General features: G+C 40.5%; 1 protein-coding gene across 8 annotated transcripts in view; it reads right to left on the reverse strand.

Moving 5' to 3' along the window:
* Positions 1-20,660, reverse strand: part of LOC139450612 (rho GTPase-activating protein 26-like) — an 84,740-nt gene that overhangs the window by 52,085 nt on the left and 11,995 nt on the right. For all 8 annotated transcript variants that reach the window (XM_071232393.1, XM_071232390.1, XM_071232389.1 and 5 more), the window contains exon 2: positions 17,442-17,537. In XM_071232393.1, coding sequence (XP_071088494.1) covers positions 17,442-17,537 — 96 coding nt within the window. The remainder of the gene's footprint in view (positions 1-17,441; positions 17,538-20,660) is intronic.

The following is a 20,660-nucleotide window of genomic DNA, read 5'->3' on the forward strand; positions in this document are numbered from 1 at the left end:
CATGTATCAACAAAGTCAGCGAGCCTGACCACCCGATCCCGCTAGTCGCCTCTTACGACAAGCATGGGATGCTGGAGACCTATTCTACCCCGGAACTTCACGGGTTGGAGGCGAATGACAAGGGCTGTGTATTGGAATGATATTGTAATACATTTATCTGTATAGAGATATGTATTGCGACATATTGGGAGCTGAAGTGTTTGACAGTGATAAAAATGCAGATCCTATTTTCTACATAATAATGTAAATATTTCTCGGCATGGTCAGTCGCAACTATTTTTGCATTCATGGATACAGGGTAAATGACATCAGAAAAATAGCTATTTTGCTTTTCCATTGCTTTGTCAATATTTCTGAAGGGAAACATCATTATGTGAATGATTTTCTGTGTAGACTTTAGTTTAAACAATACAAATAATAGAGAAATTTGTTATACATTTTCTTATCTTATATACGGGAACAAAGGAAACATATCTCAATACGTATCGTTTGAAAAAGGTAAAGCAGGATGCCAGTTAGGGGATTGGTCATGTATTATAAGGGTGGGTGGGTGTTGTGGTCAGTCAGGTCATTAGGGGAGGGTCACCAAGTACCCTGCAGTTCTACAAATGATAAACATCCTGTGTTTTACCTTGACCTAAAAATCTAGGAGTACAGGGCGCCCACAATCATTAATTTCAAGGGTCCCTACGGAAAATACAAGGATCCAGAAAAGTAATGAAATCACGTATTGAAGTGTAAGATTTGATAATTACTTTAGTTTCAGGAACATTGCCAATTTGGTACAAGGAATATATTATGTGATCCCTCAGGAAGTAATTTTTTCTGCATCCATTCTATACATTTGTGCATACTTGACGCACATATCTGTGTCGCTTAGAACCCTGAACATCAGTGAAGAAACCATATTTAGAAATTTTAATATTGAATCATGCACAATATAGGAAGGAATGATTTGTTTAGGTTAAACATCTCGGAGAATGCACTGTATGACTTCAAGGACCTCTTTCAACTCACAGTAATTCATTTTAATTTGATTTCTACATTGAAAATCCTCTCTAAAGTAAAACCTTACTTGATTATAGCAATGGCCGTACTGTGTACTGATACTAATGGTAGCTAAGCCCAGTGAGACACTTAAGCTGCAGTAGCTGGTGCAATATCACAGGTCCATCCAGCACTACGGCATGTGCAGGACATTGTGACTAGGCCTGATCAGACGGTTCTGCCAAGATCAAACGACAAACGTGGTACTTCATAAAAGTTTCAGTGTGATGACTGCAAACTGCTTCTTTCTCTGTCTCAATCAGATGCAAAAACATTCACATTGATGGCAACAGATTTGGGCAGATCCAAACACATACCAGGTATCCACAGTCTACAGAAGCAGAATGTACACTCATGTTCTGAGCAATGTGGTTCTATTTTAATCACAGAACAGTTTGAGGAATAAGTCAACTGCTGTAAGATGGGCGGGAGGGTGCACAAGTGAGTGAGTGAGTGAGTGAGTGAGTGAGTGAGTTGGTAGGTGGGTGGGTGAGTGTGTTTGGGTGGGTGGGTGAGTGTGTTTGGGTGAGAGAGTGAGTGAGTTGGTGGGTGAGTGAGTGAGTGAGTGAGTTGGTAGGTGGATGGGTGAGTGTGTTTGGGTGTGTGGGTGAGTGAGTAAGTTGGTAGGTGAGTTAGTGAGTTGGTAGGTGAGTGAGTGAGTGAGTGAGTTGGTAGGTGGGTGGGTGAGTGTGTTTGGGTGGGTGGGTGAGTGTGTTTGGGTGAGAGAGTGAGTGAGTTGGTGGGTGAGTGAGTTGGTAGGTGGATGGGTGAGTGTGTTTGGGTGTGTGGGTGAGTGAGTGAGTTAGTTGGTAGGTGAGTTAGTGAGTTGGTAGGTGAGTGAGTGAGTGAGTTGGTAGGTGGGTGGGTGAGTGTGTTTGGGTGGGTGGGTGAGTGTGTTTGGGTGAGAGAGTGAGTGAGTTGGTGGGTGAGTGAGTGAGTGAGTTGGAAGGTGGATGGGTGAGTGTGTTTGGGTGTGTGGGTGAGTGAGTGAGTGAGTTAGTTGGTAGGTGAGTGAGTGAATGAGTGAGTGAGTGAGTGAGTAAGTTGGTAGGTGGGTGGGTGAGTTTGTTTGGGTGGGTGGGTGAGTATTTGGGTGAGTGTATGGGTGAGTGAGCGAGCGAGCAATATCATGGCTTTATGAGGGTGGTATACAAAATGCACAGGGTAAAAAAAAGTATGCCATCAATTCACATTATCAGAAGCAGTGAATGAGTGAGTGAACTGGATAAAAGCAATGGATGGCAATATAATCACTTTATCACACCTTTCCCTGTAGATCAATAAATCCTGGATCTGACAAGCTAGTGGTTAAGCCCATGAGAAACAACAACAAAGTTTAAACATTAACGTGATCAAGAGTCAATATCATAAGCCTAGTGTTCAAAATCAAGATTTAACAGGTCCCTAGATGCAAATATGAAAAGCTGCTAAGGTCAACATCTCACAGACCCCTTAATTTCTAACACAGACAGGCAGTAGTCGGACGCTCAGAACAACCACAGGTCAGGTTGAGGCCTGCAGCGAACAAAGCTGAAACATTTTCTTCACTGGTCATAATCATTGATAATCATCCACAATAATTTTATTAATTCACAAATACACAGAACTCATGTCCAAACAGTAAAATACACCAACTGTGCGATCCGATCCAATATGTATCACAATACTTGTATGTGCTCTTATCTGTGGCGCATAAGTCATCTTTTTCAACTACAGGAGAGCCAAATACCTGGCACAGTGACGATTTACAGTCGGATGGTTCCTGTGTAGGACCCGGATACCCACTGGACTACCCAGACCCGTGGTTAGTCACGTGACATATTGTTTAATGGCAAAAATTATCTAGAACTTCCACGGTCACACTATAAGTGACTAATGTTCGCATTTCTTTCTGACTATGCTCGCATTCCTTCTGACTTTATATGTTCGAATAGAGGTAAAACTTCACTCAACTTCAGTGTATGCAAGACCAGATCGTTTTCTATGAGTATCTAAATACATTGTGACAGGGCTACAGTTAAACTATTCCCTACCGGACATTTGTACCTATCTCTCAAGACCAACTGCAGGTACCCGAGTAGGGTTGGGTAATAGAGGGGTGGGCACCCGGGTAGTAAATTTGGACTCGTCCCAGCCCTAGTTGGCAGTGTCAAGTATGGCACAATGGATAAAAATATTTGTTTTAACTACAAAGTTTCACTACTGATAATAGCGTTTGGCATAATAGTTTTTAATGCAAACGTTTAAGAGAATCAATATTTTTTACTCAGTATACGACTGTGATCAATACTTGTAATCAAGAAGTAAAACAATTGAGATCCACCGATGCATCGTCCCACCATTACCTAGCAGTGTCAATCTATGATAACCCATAATGTTCAAGCATTATGATATCAGCTGAGATTGATATGATCATGATAATTGCCCTTCCATCAATCCCATCATCTAATTTTGAAATTATAAATCCAAAACAATATGCATGCGTCATGCCCAAAACAATCCTACACAACAAACCTGACAAAACCTATTAAAGTATTCTCGCATTAAATTACACGAGACTCATTTGCAAGCAGAACAAAAGCGTCCTAGTATTTTTCAAGCATGATGCTACAGGTAGAGTCTGACTGTACAATACTTGTGCTAATCAGCTGATAACACCTACAGGTATAGCATGGCCTGTGAAGGCATGTCACGACTAAACCAGTCTATCAGTGATAGATGTCACACGGTGGCTGACTCACTCTCATGCAATACAAGCTAATGTTCTCACCAAAACACAATTTACTGACAGGATCATCACGTGTCATGGGACAAAGAAGCCTCAGCTATGACTAGTTTATGTCAGACAACAGATCAACAAGGTGCATTACAGTCTCTGTCAAACTTCTGAAGGGATAAAAGTGTATTGAAAATATTCCTCAGGCCTTAATATTGTTTTCAGGTGGTTTATGGACCGACCGACATAGTAAACTAGGACCCGTTCCACAAAGCGATGTAAGCGCTAAGACGATCATAAATCCCATATTTTAACATAGACTTATGACAGTCGTAGCCCTATGATCGCTTTGTGGAACGGGGCCACGAAATTTGAAGAAAAAATATAACAACTTAATATGACAATTTATTTTCGGCTGACTCTGTTTTACATTTAGGTGAGATTACACGAGATTTTATCACCATTCTTTGTAAGATAAAAGTTAATAATATGTATAAAAAAAGTTTTTCTAACCTCTCCAAAACCAATTATATTTCATTACCCTGCCATGTTAAAACTTTGCTTGCTTGTTTTGACTTTTTTTGTGCATGTTGACCACCTACATTGAATTATAGGCTAATTTTTTTGTAAACCAATTAACAAAAAATAAAAGGCCTTAGAAGTCTCATAGCAATCAAGTGATATCTGTACATATAAACCATGTTGTCAGTTGATTTTGGATGAATTTGATGTACATTGTGAAATATAAGCTGTCCTTGACAGGAAATTCATAATTGATTACCAACATGGTCAAGTATCAACGTTGTGATGTCCTTTGTGTCTAGTTTCTAACTTTTGTTGAAGAGGAAAACATATTATCAATGACCACAAGACCAATACAACCAGCATCCAGAATTGGGGGTTTGTTGAATAAATCAGTGGCAATAGAAATCTTAAAAATAGAGGAAAAAGTCTATGCAGGCAAAAACAGCTAAATTTTCACTTCTTATTTTGCAAATTAATTCAACCACTTTTAAGACATGTGAGATCACAAACAAACCAATTATGCATTTGATATTGCATTTACATTATTACCATATATCATGACATATAGCTGTCTGTAAGTTTGTATAAGTGTGTTGTTCTATGCATGGGGTAGAACTAGCATTTGAAAGACAGCCTGGCACTGAGGTTTTTGCATTCAACTACTACTTGAATGATTTTTGTATAAATAACAGCAGTTTTATCTGGTATCTTTATTCAATATATTTTCAGCAAATAAAGTTTAAATCAGCCTCGCCTCAATCCATAGGATTGCCAAGCCAGCTGACATGCTAAAAAATCAATTTCTGGCAGTAGAGAGACGGAAATAAGTATAAGCAGGATCATCTCAAATTAGCTGGTACACATGTAGTATAATGGTTAATTATCCCTTATGTTTCATGGAAATCATCACTGCTTTTCCAATATTCCAGGGTTTTACCTTGATCTACAAAACTAGGGGTCCAGAGATCTCCCAATTACTAAATTCACTAGTCTTTAGAGGAAATATTAGGGTTCTGTAAGTAATGAAATACCATAATGCAGTGTACTGTACTGTACTGTAAGACTTAATAACTACTTTCATCACTGGAACTTTATAGTTCTTGTCAAGAATTTAATACACTGAATATTATTGTGCGTCCCTCTGGACGCAAAATAAGTTTATTTCTGCATCCATTCTATACATTTGTGAGTACTGGATGCACATTTCTGCATCTTGCAATGGGGCTTATTTTTGCGATATGGTTTATGCAGTCGCATCCTTAGAATTTGATATTAAAGACTGTGACATATCGTAAAACAACATCCCAGTTTCAACTTGCGAAGTTGTCTGTACAAGGGCCCCTGGACAACTCTGGTAATGAAATGCTTCCACAATAACACAACTGAAGTAGGCATATACCAGAAATGTCACTGTATTAATGCATACAGGGGAATTTCTGTCAGTACCAGATCAAATGTACAATCCCGATTTGACTCGGTTAATCTAGAATCAAGTAAAATCCGCTTTATCTGGACACAGGTAATTGATGCCCCCAAATCCAGATTGATTTTTTGCACATTTCACTTGCACATCCAGTAAGTTATTCTTCTCAATAAGCTGCCGTGTATTACAGGGTTTTATCCAAATAGGAGCCTGCTCACTGGTATAACAACACACAGAACCCTTACAATCCTAGCTCGTGGACCTAACCTGTCTCATTTGAATGCTATATCCCTCATTTCCAGCCAATGATTTCATGGAAACATTTGTCCTTGAACTTTGACTGATTTATATCGGAAGCAAGGGACATAAGTCCTGTTATACATCTGATACAGACCTCTGACCTGAACTAAAATTACGGTCCCATAATCATTAGTCGTAGAGACCGATTCCACTGTATTTGGAGCTGTGAGTCAAGACACATTTGACTGTTTGTATGATTCTACCAAATAAACTGACAGTCATAAGCCACACTGTAATGCTGCTTATAGTATCATATGAACATGTCACAACCAATGAAGAATAAGAATTATGGCCTGGAGATGTTTAAACTTTTGGAAAATGATATGATCATTCATGAAAGAATTCTTCAAGGCAACTGAAAAACAGAATTTAACCGTGATTATTCCAAGTTAGAACAGGCTGCCAGCAATGTATACTAGTCGTAAGAGGCGACTGAAAAAATTGGGTGGTGACCTGGTTGATTGTGTGTCATCATACCCTGACTGTGTTGGTGACAATATCAATCACTGGATTGTCAGGTCCAGACTCAATAAATTACAAGCGTCATATCACTTTATATATATACATATATTACTGAGTATGGCATTAAATAACGAACAACATGCACCACAATGTAGGCACTGATGGCCTTTCAATGAAACCACCCATATACATCCTGCTATGTCCACATGAGTTTCTGCGTCCTGGACTAGTGACATTATGTCAACAAACAATGACAGGGATTAAGACCTGTCAACAAGGAAGTGTGGAAGTAAAAACTGATACTTGATAGAATGTGACATGAGACCTGTGGTCTCTGTTCGTGTGTTACAGTGTTCAAGAAGTTCCTCACCTTGCCATTAGCAAGTGCATTTGGTTTAACGCTGCTTTGAATTTTAGAGGAAACCCATGAAGAGATGCAGGTCTTTGATGTTCACATTTTTCAATCCAACAAGCATGGGTATGGTGCTGACAAACCTAGGAGTACGAACATAATCAGGGCAAACCTGGGATTTGAACCAACATAAGCAGGTTTCTGGCATGCCCACATGAAGCAACTGCACAGCAAAACACAGCTCCTCCGACAATTGGGTCACCCAGCCCCCTCCAGGTATTGCTCCTAAATGGAGGGCCATTTCAGGGGCCAATGAGACAATGATCCAGGTTCCCTGACATTATGAAGCACTGTAAAAGCATGAACATTTGTGTAAAACTATAGCCCAGGCTATTGAATAAGTTTGACACTCAAAATATAACTGTTAGGCCTGAAACTTAAGTAGACCAAACAGTGACAGAAACTAACAGTTTTAATCCACTTGTCCTTACAATGATAACATATAGTGAAAGCCTTAAAAATGGGAAATTTCTACTAGTCCTTATGATACCTTAACTATTCAGCAGTTTGGCAAGGACTATAGGACTAGTGCCAGTTTCTAATGCTGCAAAATGTTTTGGCACAGGCTTGAGTATCAAATGGGGCTTGGTAAGAAAGATTCTGAAGTCCAGCACATTAACCATGTTCATACACATGTTATCATACACTACAGATGCAAAAAGAGGATAATTACCATCCTCAAGTAAAGATGATCATTAAACCACACAGTATCAGCATCCAGCTGATCACCACTTAACCAACTTCAAGGGTAAGATAGCTAGCTGCCTGCATTAAACATGCTCAGTATACAGATAGCAGGCTTAGATGTTGGAGAAGTCTTGATTGAACTCAACCGGTCATCTGGTTGGAAACATCACCACCTCTCAAGGTGGGATTTCAATGCATAATTACTGGGAAATATAGTCTTACTCTAGCTCAGAAAGATGCACAACCCTATGGGACTTCAAGGTAAGGTCCCCAGCAACCTGACTTGTTTAAGACTAAGACATGGCAAAAGGCTCGGTGACTTGGTTGATCGCGTGTCCTCCTACCCCATTGGCGTGGGACATAGCTCATGTCAATCACTGGTTTTCTGGTCCAAACTCGATAACACATGCCACCAACATATTGCTGAGTGAAAGACAAAACAACAAACAGAAACAGGCACAAGCCAATAACTGCTTAATGGTTGAAGTACCAATCCTGTGTCCATAGAAATGATTTATGATGTCAGGGTGTGATGAGACACCAGGTCAAGCACTGTGACAACCCAATCTGCATTCAGCAACCCATGCTTGTGGTAAGAGGCGACTAACAGGATCTGGTGGTCTGGCTCACTGACTTGGTTGGTGCATGTCATCGTATTACAATTGCGTGGATAAATGCTCATATCAATCATTGGATTGTATGGTCCAGACTGGTTAATTACAGACTGTCGCCATTCAGCTGGAATATTGCTGGGTGCGCCGTTTAACAACAAACAAAAAATGAAATCAACTAACATGATCAGCATTTAGTCAATTAACATTATGGCCACCCAATCTGCATTTTGTCAACTAACATTGTGACCGCACCAATCTGCATATAGTCCACCAAACATGTTGCTACCGATGTTCATTTAGTCCACCAAAAATGTGGCCACCGATGGGCATTTAGTCCACCAAAAATGTGGCCACCCGATTTCCATTTAGTCCACCAAATATGTGGCTACCTGATTTTCATTTAGTCCACCAAATATGTGGCCACCGAATCTGCATTTAGTCAACCAACATTGTGACCACCTGATCTTCATTTAGTCCACCAACATTGTGACCACCTGATCTTTATTTAGTCCACCAACATTGTGACCACCTGATCTTTATTTAGTCCACCAACATTATGACCACTGGATCTTCATTTAATCAACCAACATTATGACCACCGGATCTTCATTTAGTCCACCAACATTATGACCACTGGATCTTCATTTATTCAACCAACATTATGACCACCGGATCTTCATTTAGTCCACCAACATTGTGACCACTGGATCTTCATTTAGTCCAACATTGTGACCACTGGATCTTCATTTATTCAACCAACATTATGACCACCTGATCTGCATTTAGTCCACCAACATTCTTTTACCAGTATGATACCTGCCAATACATCCATTACCTCAATAGGCAGGGTTGATATGTTAGAGATAGTGGAATCTGAAATCCTAGCACTGCCGACATGCAACAGCAAACAAATATTAGTTAAAACAACTGAGATCCCCCAACGCAACCATCTCACACAATATCAAATAATCAAACACACCAACCCGGTAGCCATTGATTAACAATACTGAACATGAGAATCATGATTTATTCTGGATGTATTGTATTGTGAAACAAAAATGGCTAAAACCATTATGTCCATCAATCACATAAATCAAACAAACAAAGATGTTGGCTGAAAGTTAGGTAGATACCATTGGTCATATCCAACTTGTCCACAGCACATTTCAGACTAGTTGGGTATATCATGGTATATAATATACTACTCAAAAGAAGTTAAGGAACACCCAATCCTTTCATATCACTTCAGTTAATCTGTGACGGCATGACAGATTAACAATAGTGAAAGACTCCGGTGGTCCTTAACTTCTTTTGAGAGACATAATTATAACTAGATTTAGGGAAAAAATAACCATTATGTCCCTCTAGATTTTTACTTGTCTTGGACTAAGCTCAGTTGGGATTAACGCCGCTTTTACATTATTCCAGTTATATCACGGCGTGTCAGCTTAATGTGGGAGGAAAGCCTGAAGTAATGCAGGTCTCAGATGTTTACCACTTGCGTGAAACCCAAGAGCATGGTATGGTGTTGACAAACCTAGAAACATAATTGGGGCGAACCGGGATTCAAACCCACAATCATAGGTTTCTGGGGTGCCCAAGGGACAAAACTATGCACAGTGAATCGTGGCACCTCAGACAACTGGGCCACCCGTGCCCCTCTTGGTCTAAGGAGCAGCTGTATCTCTCCCATTCAAGATAAAACTGCAGAAGATGATGGAACTGACACTCATTCCACTACAATTTTGAGTAAACAACAAAGAAAGAGCCTCCCATCCAAACACTCCCCTGCCTCATCTCACAGGTAATTAAGGAACACAAACATTTAACTCAACACTCAAAAAGTCCTCAGTCATTCTCTCCATCAAAAATCTAATTTCTTGATTCTATTTGAACAATGCCCCATACGACCTAAATATCTTGTGTCAAATCTCTTTTCACTCAGGATACAAAAACTCATCATCTCATTCATTTATCCCTGCCTGCCCTGCTACTGTGTTAGATGACATGAATGAGTACCGTATTCGACGTAATAAGCGCCCAGGGCGCTCTCAAAATTAGAAATAGGGGGCTCTTATTAGAATGTTATTTTGGTGGGAAAAAAACAGAGTTGAAAGATAAATTTCGTGGTTTATGCCGACAGCCTGAAATGATTAAGTACGACAGATATATTTTTCCAGAATCAAATGTCAGCCCATAATCAAGGGTGATTATAACACATGAGTGCGTATTATACGCGAATAAATAAGTCTTGTGTACATTGATCAATCGGAAGGGGTGCTAATTGGGATTGTTCAATAGCCAATATCTTAACAAATGTCGCTTATTAGAGCGGGCGCTTATTAAGTCGAATACAGTATTTATGCTGTACAGCTTAAGATGGTAGCCATTATTGCTGCCAATAACCCTATATATCAGTGTTTGAAATTCCCGCCTACCTGACATGCATATTGATGGCTTGACCAAGAATACCAATATATTTTTAAGTACGGCCTAAATATGAGCTTACACTCATACAATCAATGACTATTTTCACTTTACAAGTATATGTTTCAAGTGTTAACTGCACCCTAGTCTGCAAAATTATCTGCTTTATCAAAACTCATCCACGTGAGATGAATTACAGCTGAATGTGATTGGTGTGATTGAAGGACCAAGAAGCAATGCTGAACATCCAACAAAGTCATCCATACAATGAAGCTAGCTAGACATGAGGCGGTAGGTCAGAGAAGCCCACTATCGTCTTTCCTGTAGCAGGCCAGGGAGGAAGCCGATGACAATCAGTCTAACACTTATCAGGTTTCCTCTGAGTAGGTGCAGCACAGACTGCACACCTCTTAAAACTGTATATATATACCATAACCATGGCGCACAATAACAAACTTATACATACCATATACATTGCATGCATGTGGCCTTCTAAGAAGAAATAACACATTTAATTACCATATATGTATCATACTTGTGGCCTTCTGGTGGACAATAACACATTTATATACCATTTTTTAGTGTGCATGTGGCACCTATTTTTGCAGTATTCCATCAATATCACAACACAGACATATAGACACCAAGATCGCATGGTCACAATGACTCTCATATTTCTCTATACATTTATGTATTACTCACAGAATAATTATTAAGGTAAATCAACATTATTGATGAAAGTGTTCAAAATGTATACAATGGATACAATCAGCTATTAACACAAACATTGGAGTCACATGGATATTGCATGGCGAACTGGACCTATTGGCCTCTCACCGCCTGGTGATCAGTTTGCACTAATTAACAGGGACACTCAGATACACTGTACAAGCTTGTTTCTTCCTATTATTTCCTACACATATTACTACAGCCCATGCCAAACAATTTTGAGCCTACCAGCCCGAACTTGCCTATCTATGCGAGTAGTTTCTTGTTCTATGGACATTTAGTACGGGGGAAAATATTGATTTTGCAATACATCAATTCAACAAAAATATAATGCAAATCGTGCAATACGCTGTGTTTGAATATTCAAAAGTGTTATAAGCCTCTGTGGCCTAACTGATAGACTAACATCTAGTCTCTGAAATGAACATATTTTACAGAAATGACAAATCAATGTTTTAAAATATAATGAAAAGGAGCCAGGAGACGATCTTCATTTATACTGCAGTGATCTAGACTTGCCAAATACTATAGGCTGTATTGGATACATTGTTTCAGGGTAATTTGACAAACGACCTGGCTGAAGCACCCCTGCCATCCTACAGACGTCTTATTCAATGCTTTATTCCAATGGCTCTTCACTTGGAATAGTTTCATGATGGAAGAAGAAAGGTTTATCGTCAAAATAACTGAAGTAAAATAGTCTGGATCACAAAAACCAGAGGTTGATAGATGAACATCATTCCATGTTGTCAAAACACTCTTACACGCAATCATCATAAACATGAGCCCTTTAATCCAGTTGTTGATAGCATGAACATCCATCCATGTCATCAGATCACACTGACATACAATGACTGTGACCAGTAGTTGATAGCATGAACATCCATCCATGTCATCAGATCGCACTGACATACAATGACTGTGACCTGTGGTTGATAGCATGAACATCCATCCATGTCATCAGATCACACTGACATACAATGACTGAGACCAGTGGTTGATAGCATGAACATCAATCCATGTCATCAGATCACACTGACATACAATGACTGAGACCAGTGGTCGATAGCATGAACATCAATCCATGTCATCAGATCACACTGACATACAATGACTGTGACCAGTGGTTGATAGCATGAACATCAATCCATGTCATCAGATCACACTGACATACAATGACTGAGACCAATGGTTGATAGCATGAACATCCATCCATGTCATCAGATCACACTGACATACAATGACTGTGACCAGTTGTTGATAGCATGAACATTCATCCATGTCATCAGATCACACTGACATACAATGACTGTGACCAGTGGTTGATAGCATGAACATCCATCCATGTCATCAGACCACGCACTGACATACAAAGACTGAGACCAGTGGTTGATAGCATGAACATCCATCCATGTCATCAGACCACACACTGACATACAATGACTGTGACCAGTGGTTGATAGCATGAACATCCATCCATGTCATCAGACCACACACTGACATACAATGACTATGACCAGTGGTTGATGGCATGAACATCAATCGATGTCATCAGATCACATTGACATACAATGACTATGACCAGTGGTTGATAGCATGAACATCCATCCGTCATCAGACCACATACTGACATACAATGACTATGACCAGTGGTTGATAGCATGAACATCAAACCATGTCATCAGATCACACTGTCATACAATGACTATGACCAGTGGTTGATAGCATGAACATCAATCGATGTCATCAGATCACATTGACATACAATGACTATGTCCAGTGGTTGATAGCATGAACATCAATCCATGTCATCAGATCACATTGACATACAATGACTATGACCAGTGGTTGATAGCATGAACATCAATCCATGTCATCAGATCACACTGACATACAATGACTATGACCAGTGGTTGATAGCATGAACATCCATCCATGTCATCAGATCACACTGACATACAATGACTGAAACTAGTGGTTGATAGCATGAACATCCATCCATGTCATCAGATCACACTGACATACAATGACTGAAACCAGTGGTTGATAGCATGAACATCCATCCATGTCATCAGATCACACTGACATACAATGACTGTGACCATGGGCCAGACAAACCAGTGATTGATAGTATGGACATCAGTCCATGTCAAAACACACCAACACACAATCACCATAACCCTGGACCAGAAAAAACAGTGATTGATAGCATGAACATCACCCCATGTTGCCAGCACACACTGACACACAGGATGGAGAATTCCAGTATGAAAGCTTTGTCACGGCAGCTTGTAAACAAATGAAATTGCATTCCCAAGGCAAACCATTGGTTGGTTCAATGAGCACCGTTTCACATCATCAAAGCACACAGCCAACCTCACATTCAACCAAAATCCCAAGAATGGGGAACCAGGGGACTGCTATAGGAATTATTTTCTAATCAAAACATCTGACCATGAGCTATTCTAAGCATCATAATTTCAGTTCGACCTGTCCTCTGATGTAAAACAGCTTGTAAAGGGACTAAATAGTTTTAAAGTCACACAAACATTGACCTAGAAGAGCTACCAGTGCATATCAACCAGCAAGTCTGTACTTCAAACATTGGCGCCACCTGCAGTGACAAGTTCCATGATATTCCAACTCCATGCAGTGACAGGAACCATGGCCAAAGATCTGACCAATCAGTTGACCATGGTGGTCAGTTGAATGTGCCTAGGCATAGGGAACACATGGGGCTTCAATTTACCTCCCACAAAGTGCCCCTCCCAACATATGGCCAAGCTGCTTCTCCCTGTTTATCAATACTTTACACCAACCAAGGACAATCTTGGGGAAGGAACAGCAGCAACACAGAGTCTTCATCATTCACAATACAGGGGTTGATTTAACTGGTGGTCCATTGGCCCGTGGCAGTTACATTTTCAAACTAACAGCAGTAGAAACTAAAACCCATAAAAGTGGCAAATTTCTACTAGTCCTTAAGATACCTTCACTATTGGGCAATTTTGCAAGGACTACAGGACTAGTGCCAATCCCTAACACTGAAAGGGCTTGCAGAAATGTAAAGTAGGTGGCCTGCCTGGCTAGTAAAGTTTTTACCTCTTCTATGTGTATATTTAAGTTTATAAAATTGGACATAGCTCGTGAGTTGTGTAATTTTGATGAGAAATATTTAGGGGGGATGGTGATGTCGTGGTTAACTCAAAGAAATACAAATCAATCATCTCAGAATGACAACCGCCTGCCAATTCGTAATGTTTACAACAACAACTTTATTTGCTCATAAATCGCCATGAAACGAGACCAATGGAAGCCAAGTGCACAAAAATGCATTTTTAGGGGTGTGGAGTTCAAAAATGTCTTGAGACCCCTAGGTAACTCAGTCAGTTTCAGATTCTTCGGGGACTCCATCATTTAGTAGTGGGCCAGTTAGTTGATGAAGGGCCAGTAATTTTTAAACGGAGAAAGCCTTGCTGGCTTCATAAAAGAGTGATTCCAAGAAAACTTGTGTACAGCTGATTGCTGTTTCCAGCTTAGTTTACGAGAAAATACACAAGGTAATCTTAATCCCTGTTTGTAAAACAATACCTAGCAGAACAAAGAAAAAATTTAAATGGTAAATCAACATGTCTGGTGATTTTTTTATCTCTAATTTCAAATTTGTACTGACCAAGTTTTTCATCACCCGCTCTTATACCGGAATTCGCTGAAGGGGTAGGGTGTAATTTTTGTTCTGTGCATAATATTCAAACATATTTTTTTATAAAATACTGAATCCGCTAGAGGAGGGTGCTCATTATACTCGGGTGCGCACTATACTCAAGAAAATATGATACATCCACTGTTCTTGCATCTATAACAATGAGCCAGGGCCCAGCACTTCACTTTCAATGTCCATCCATGCTTCCTGATCATGGAGAACAATTAATAATTAACACAGCTTCCCTCCACCAGAACATCGTTTCCTTAGACACAAACCAAACATGGTGGACAGCGAAATGTCAACCTGGCCATAAGGTAGCCATTATTGCCCCCACACAAGGGTAACTTTGTGTAATGGTGGGGATATGAGAACATTAAGTATAGAGTGACCCCAACTGCAGACACGGACTGAGAAGGAGCCTAGTTTGATATCGGTGAATATGGAGGAGAACTTGCTTCCCCTAATGATTGAGTATTGATCTCTCATACCACATGGGCTGGAGGCACTCAGTTCAGTAATTTGACAGATGGCCACCATCAAACAGGCGAAACCTTGGAGCTTGTGCCCACCTTCTAATATTTCACTTTCTGCTGACACATCAAATTTGCAATCTTTGGACGGACAAAGAAACAGATAAATGGTCATTTAACCCATCTCTTCATAACCATTACAATAACACATAGTAAATGTTGAGTGTCAAAATTAATTCATACCTGACTGCTAGTTAGAATATACAAGGCTGTTGGAGCATTTAGCCCTGTAACAGATGCCTGGGTTTATAACATGTTTAATATCAAGGCATTTTCCTACATAGAATCAAACTAAATAGCAAGAGACCATCAGGAAAGACTCCATTTGATAACAGCTTTTACTTCCCGAATAAACTAAGTCCTGCAACATTATCAGTGATAAAACACTTGAGCAAATATTATTGACACTTCTTCAGTTGGAAAATATTCCTTATGACCTGTATGATTCTAGCCAAGATTATTAGAAATCAATGACCTCATAGTGGTACACACAGCTTGGACCTAGATTTTACCAAACTGTCAATAAATATCTTCACCTTTTATGCTCAAAGGGCATCAAGACTAGAGAGAGTGAGTTGGCTTTGAACAATATCCCACGGCATGTCACCTTATGGGAGGAAAAAGCTAGATGACGCAGGTCTCCGTTGTCTACTGCTTTGGTGAAACCCACAAGCACGGGTATGATGCCGACAAACCTAGAAACATAATCGGAGTGAACCTGATTCAAACCCACGACCATAGGGTTGGGCGTGTCCAAGGGACACAACTCTGTATAGCGAATTGCAGCGCTTTTACCAACTGGGCCACCTGTCCCCTTCTCACAAGATGAACAACCAATCATTTCAAGTTTATATGATATCATGAAAAACATAAAGCTTCAGAAACGTATTCACCAAACAAAATAAATATTCAAAAGCCTCGTCATAAATATTCAGCAAGCAATATGTCCCACAGCCATGTACCAATGATGTAGACTACATCTACCAGCCTGTTGCATCAATGGCCCCATGTATCTGTGGAATGGCCCACAGGATGGTACTCAAGTGGAAACTAGTTGAGAGAATCAATACGCAATGACCTGAAACAAACCAAAACCACAAATGTCTCCTGAGAACCACTGCTGCATCTGAATTAGGTCAGAATTATCAAGTACTGTTATTGTCCTTGCAACAACACTACATCGATTACAAAGGAGATAACAGTAGCTGCCATACAAACTGAAATATTTAATTATGGCGAGTATGTTTTTTGGTCACAAGAAATAGGTCAGGGGCAAAATATACATTACCTTGACTATGAATTATACAGAGAAAATCAGTGAACACACCAACAACTGCTATTGTCTATCCTGTTCTTTCTAAATTACATTTCAAAATTATTTAATAAAAAGGACAAAAGCTATTGGAGAAATGATTGGCCATCTCCTCAGGTTGATAACATTCATTATTACTTGTGTCTTTGGCATGATAATAACTGGTTAAAATCGAATGATGAAATACCTCAGTCGCAACCTCATAAAACAATTTGACATGTTGTTAACTAAATTGTAGGGGTCGGGACAAAGAATGCACATTCTTTGGATACAAATCTTTCCTTGAACATCAAAACATTCTTACAATGTTCTCTCTACAAGAATGTCATGTTTGTTACCACAAGAATGTTCAAGATGAGTTTTCTGATAATTCCCTTCCACAAGTTCCAGTCATAATAATAACAAGTTGATCAGCATGATCAGATGTGCCAAGTTCTCGACCCACAAAAAGTTACAGACACCATGAAGACACTCAATAAACTTGCAGTGCTCATTGTTCTAACTTCAAAACAAAGAATGCCAGAGATAAGAAGGTTCAATAAGACGTTTACCGATAACTCTCTCATCGTCAGTCTGCTGTGAGCCGATACACTCAAAATTGAAATTCTTCAAATCCTCAGCAAATGTCTTCTGGGCACGAGACAGATCTGGAAGAGAAAAACATTAGGAACATTAATATGACAACTGTATTGGGCGAGTAATTCAATAATGCCACCATTCTCTTGGGACACATTGTGATGGATTGGCTAGCTCCTCACACTCCGGTCCACAGTGACCATTAAAGTTGCCCGGGGTTCATGCTTGGCACCGATCAACGAGAACCTGGAAGTCAATGCTGCTGGTATGGGAACAGTACGATATACATGAGGATGTATATAACAAGAACGTGAGAGAGTCACATAGACACATCCTGGCATGGAATGTATCTATCAATTCATGAGAGAGGAGTAATTGCTGATTCTGAATGGCGAGTGAGTTGGATCTATATGAAAATTAACTTCTGGTACTCATATATATTGGCCAAAATGATGTGCTGCTTACATTTGGTAAGTGGTTGAGTGAGTGGTTGAATGAGTGAGTGGTGGAGGGGTTGAGTGAGTGGTTGAATGAGTGAGTGGTGGAGGGGTTGAGTGAGTGGTTGAATGAGTGAGTGGTGGAGGGGTTGAGTGAGTGGTTGAATGAGTGAGTGGTTGAGTGAGAGGATGAGTGGTTGAGTGAGTGGTTGAATTATTGAGTGGTGGAGGGGTTGAATGAGTGGTTGAATGAGTGAGTGGTGGAGGGGTTGAGTGAGTGGTTGAATGAGTGAGTGGTGGAGGGGTTGAGTGAGTGGTTGAATGAGTGAGTGGTGGAGGGGTTGAGTGAGTGGTTGAATGAGTGAGTGGTGGAGGGGTTGAGTGAGTGGTTGAATGAGTGAGTGGTGGAGGGGTTGAGTGAGTGGTTGAATGAGTGAGTGGTGGAGGGGTTGAGTGAGAGGTTGAATGAGTGAGTGGTTGAGTGAGAGGATGAGTGGTTGAGTGAGTGGTTGAATTATTGAGTGGTGGAGGGGTTGAGTGGGTGGTTGAATTATTGAGTGGTGGAGGGGTTGAGTGAGTGGTTGAATGAGTGAGTGGTGGAGGGGTTGAGTGAGTGGTTGAATGAGTGAGTGGTGGAGGGGTTGAGTGAGTGGTTGAATGAGTGAGTGGTGGAGGGGTTGAGTGAGTGGTTGAATGAGTGAGTGGTTGAGTGAGAGGATGAGTGGTTGAGTGAGTGGTTGAATTATTGAGTGGTGGAGGGGTTGAATGAGTGGTTGAGTGAGTGGTGAAGTGGTTAAGTGGAGAGGTTGTGGGGTTGGATGAATGAGTGGTGGAGTGAGTGTAGGAGTGAGTGGATGAGTGGATGAGTGGTTGAGTGAGTGGTGGAGTGATGGAGTGGTTGACTGAGCGGTTGAGTGGAGAGGGTGAGGGATTGGTTGAGTGAGTGGTTGAGTGGTTGAATGAGTGAGTGGATGAGTGGTTGAATGAGTGAGTGGATGAGTGGTTGTGTGAGTGGAGTGGTTGAGTGAGTGGTTGAGTGAGTGAGTGAGTGAGTGAGTGAGTGAAGTGGTGTAGGTGTGAGACATGTACCAGTTGAGTGAAACCTTTGAGCACGGGATTGGTTCTGCATAGTGAATGTAGCACTTTCCACAATTGCAATGGCAAAGTGTTAGAATCCACAGAATGCTCTGCTATCAATATAATGGCTTCTAACTACTCCCAGTAAAGAAAACATAGCATCAAATCCAATCAGCATCCTTAAATCAATCAACTATCAACCAAACACAGCTACAATAGGCCTTTATTCCATATTTGATGAATATTGGTCTGTTTTTATCAACATTCTCACAGCTGTAGTGGGTGATTTCAATATTACTCCACTTGACAGTATATATTACAGATATGTGTGGGAAGAAAGTCAAAAGTCATAAGGGGTCTTAGACGTTTTCCATTTAGTGAAACCCATGAACATGAGTGAGTGAGTGAGTGAGTGAGTGAGTGAGTGATTGTGGATTTACGTTGCTTTTACTAGTTTTAGCAATATTCCAGCAATATCATGGCGGAAGACACCGTACACATTGTACCCATGTCAGGAATCGAACCCAGGTCTTCGGTGTGACAAGCGAATGCTTTCACCACTAGGCTACCGACTGCCAGACGAACATGCATATGTGTTGACAAACCTAGAAACATAGTCAGGGCGACTTGGGGGTTTGAACACCCGACCACACGATCGTGGCATGCATATGGACATCCTCCCGAGGCAAAGTGAGTTAACTGACTATAAAAGTCCAGTTTCCACCCTTGCTGGTATTAAGGAGTTATATTTTGGCTGGACTAACGAGTCTATGCATAGTCCAATCAAAATCTCGCACCAAAATCGAAATCCGGTTCATAAAGTGTCATGCAGATTTCGCTCGACTGCAGGATTTGCAAAGCATGTGCACCACTAACTTGTTGGCAACAGATATTTTCTAAATCTTTTCATGTTTTTAATCAAAGTGCTCACGTGATTTGATGCACTTCGCATTGTAAGACTCGTTTTATCACAATATAGATCTTGATTATCGATCAGATCGTTTTGACTGGGCGCCACCGTTTTGTTTGAAGCAAATGCAAGTGATACGAGAGGTTGAATCTGATTGGTCAATAGGAGAGGCATAGAAAGGACATTACTCGTAATAGCCCCTGATGACGCTACGATCGAGCCCAGGAATTCCAGCCTAGTTCGGCAAGGGTGGAAACTGGACTTTTATAGTCAGTTAACTCGCTTGCCTCGGGAAGATGGCATATGGAAGGCAACTTAGGTTGATCGTCCCTCCGTGCAGGGACCTGAGCCTGGACCAGACAAACCAGTGTTTAAGTAGTGTGAGGAGAGATCCACACTGTCAACATGGTCAAGTTACTCACAGAACTGAGTACAAGTCGCAATCAAAAGTCAGTGTGACCTCCCAACCATAGACTGTCTCTTAATAATCAGTCACATGATCTTACTGTAAGTCAAACCATAGTCTTAAAGACCAGCATCTCCACTGTGGCCCAGCTGAGTGTGCACTTGAAGGTGAAATGGTATAAAAAACTTTGTATGACATCGACAAGGAAGTGAGAAACAGCAGAGTTGTGGTTCTGGGCACAAACTGTTTGAAATTCTGTGAAATGATCGTTTGTCACGTTCTCAAATGCTCAGTCCATCATAAATGAAACACAGAGCAGAAAAATAACTCAAACGTATGTAAATCATAATTGCCATCACACAAT

The sequence above is a fragment of the Haliotis cracherodii genome, unplaced genomic scaffold (genome assembly GCF_022045235.1).
Source record: "Haliotis cracherodii isolate W230 unplaced genomic scaffold, xgHalCrac1.p SCAF_8, whole genome shotgun sequence".
NCBI lineage: Eukaryota > Metazoa > Mollusca > Gastropoda > Lepetellida > Haliotidae > Haliotis > Haliotis cracherodii.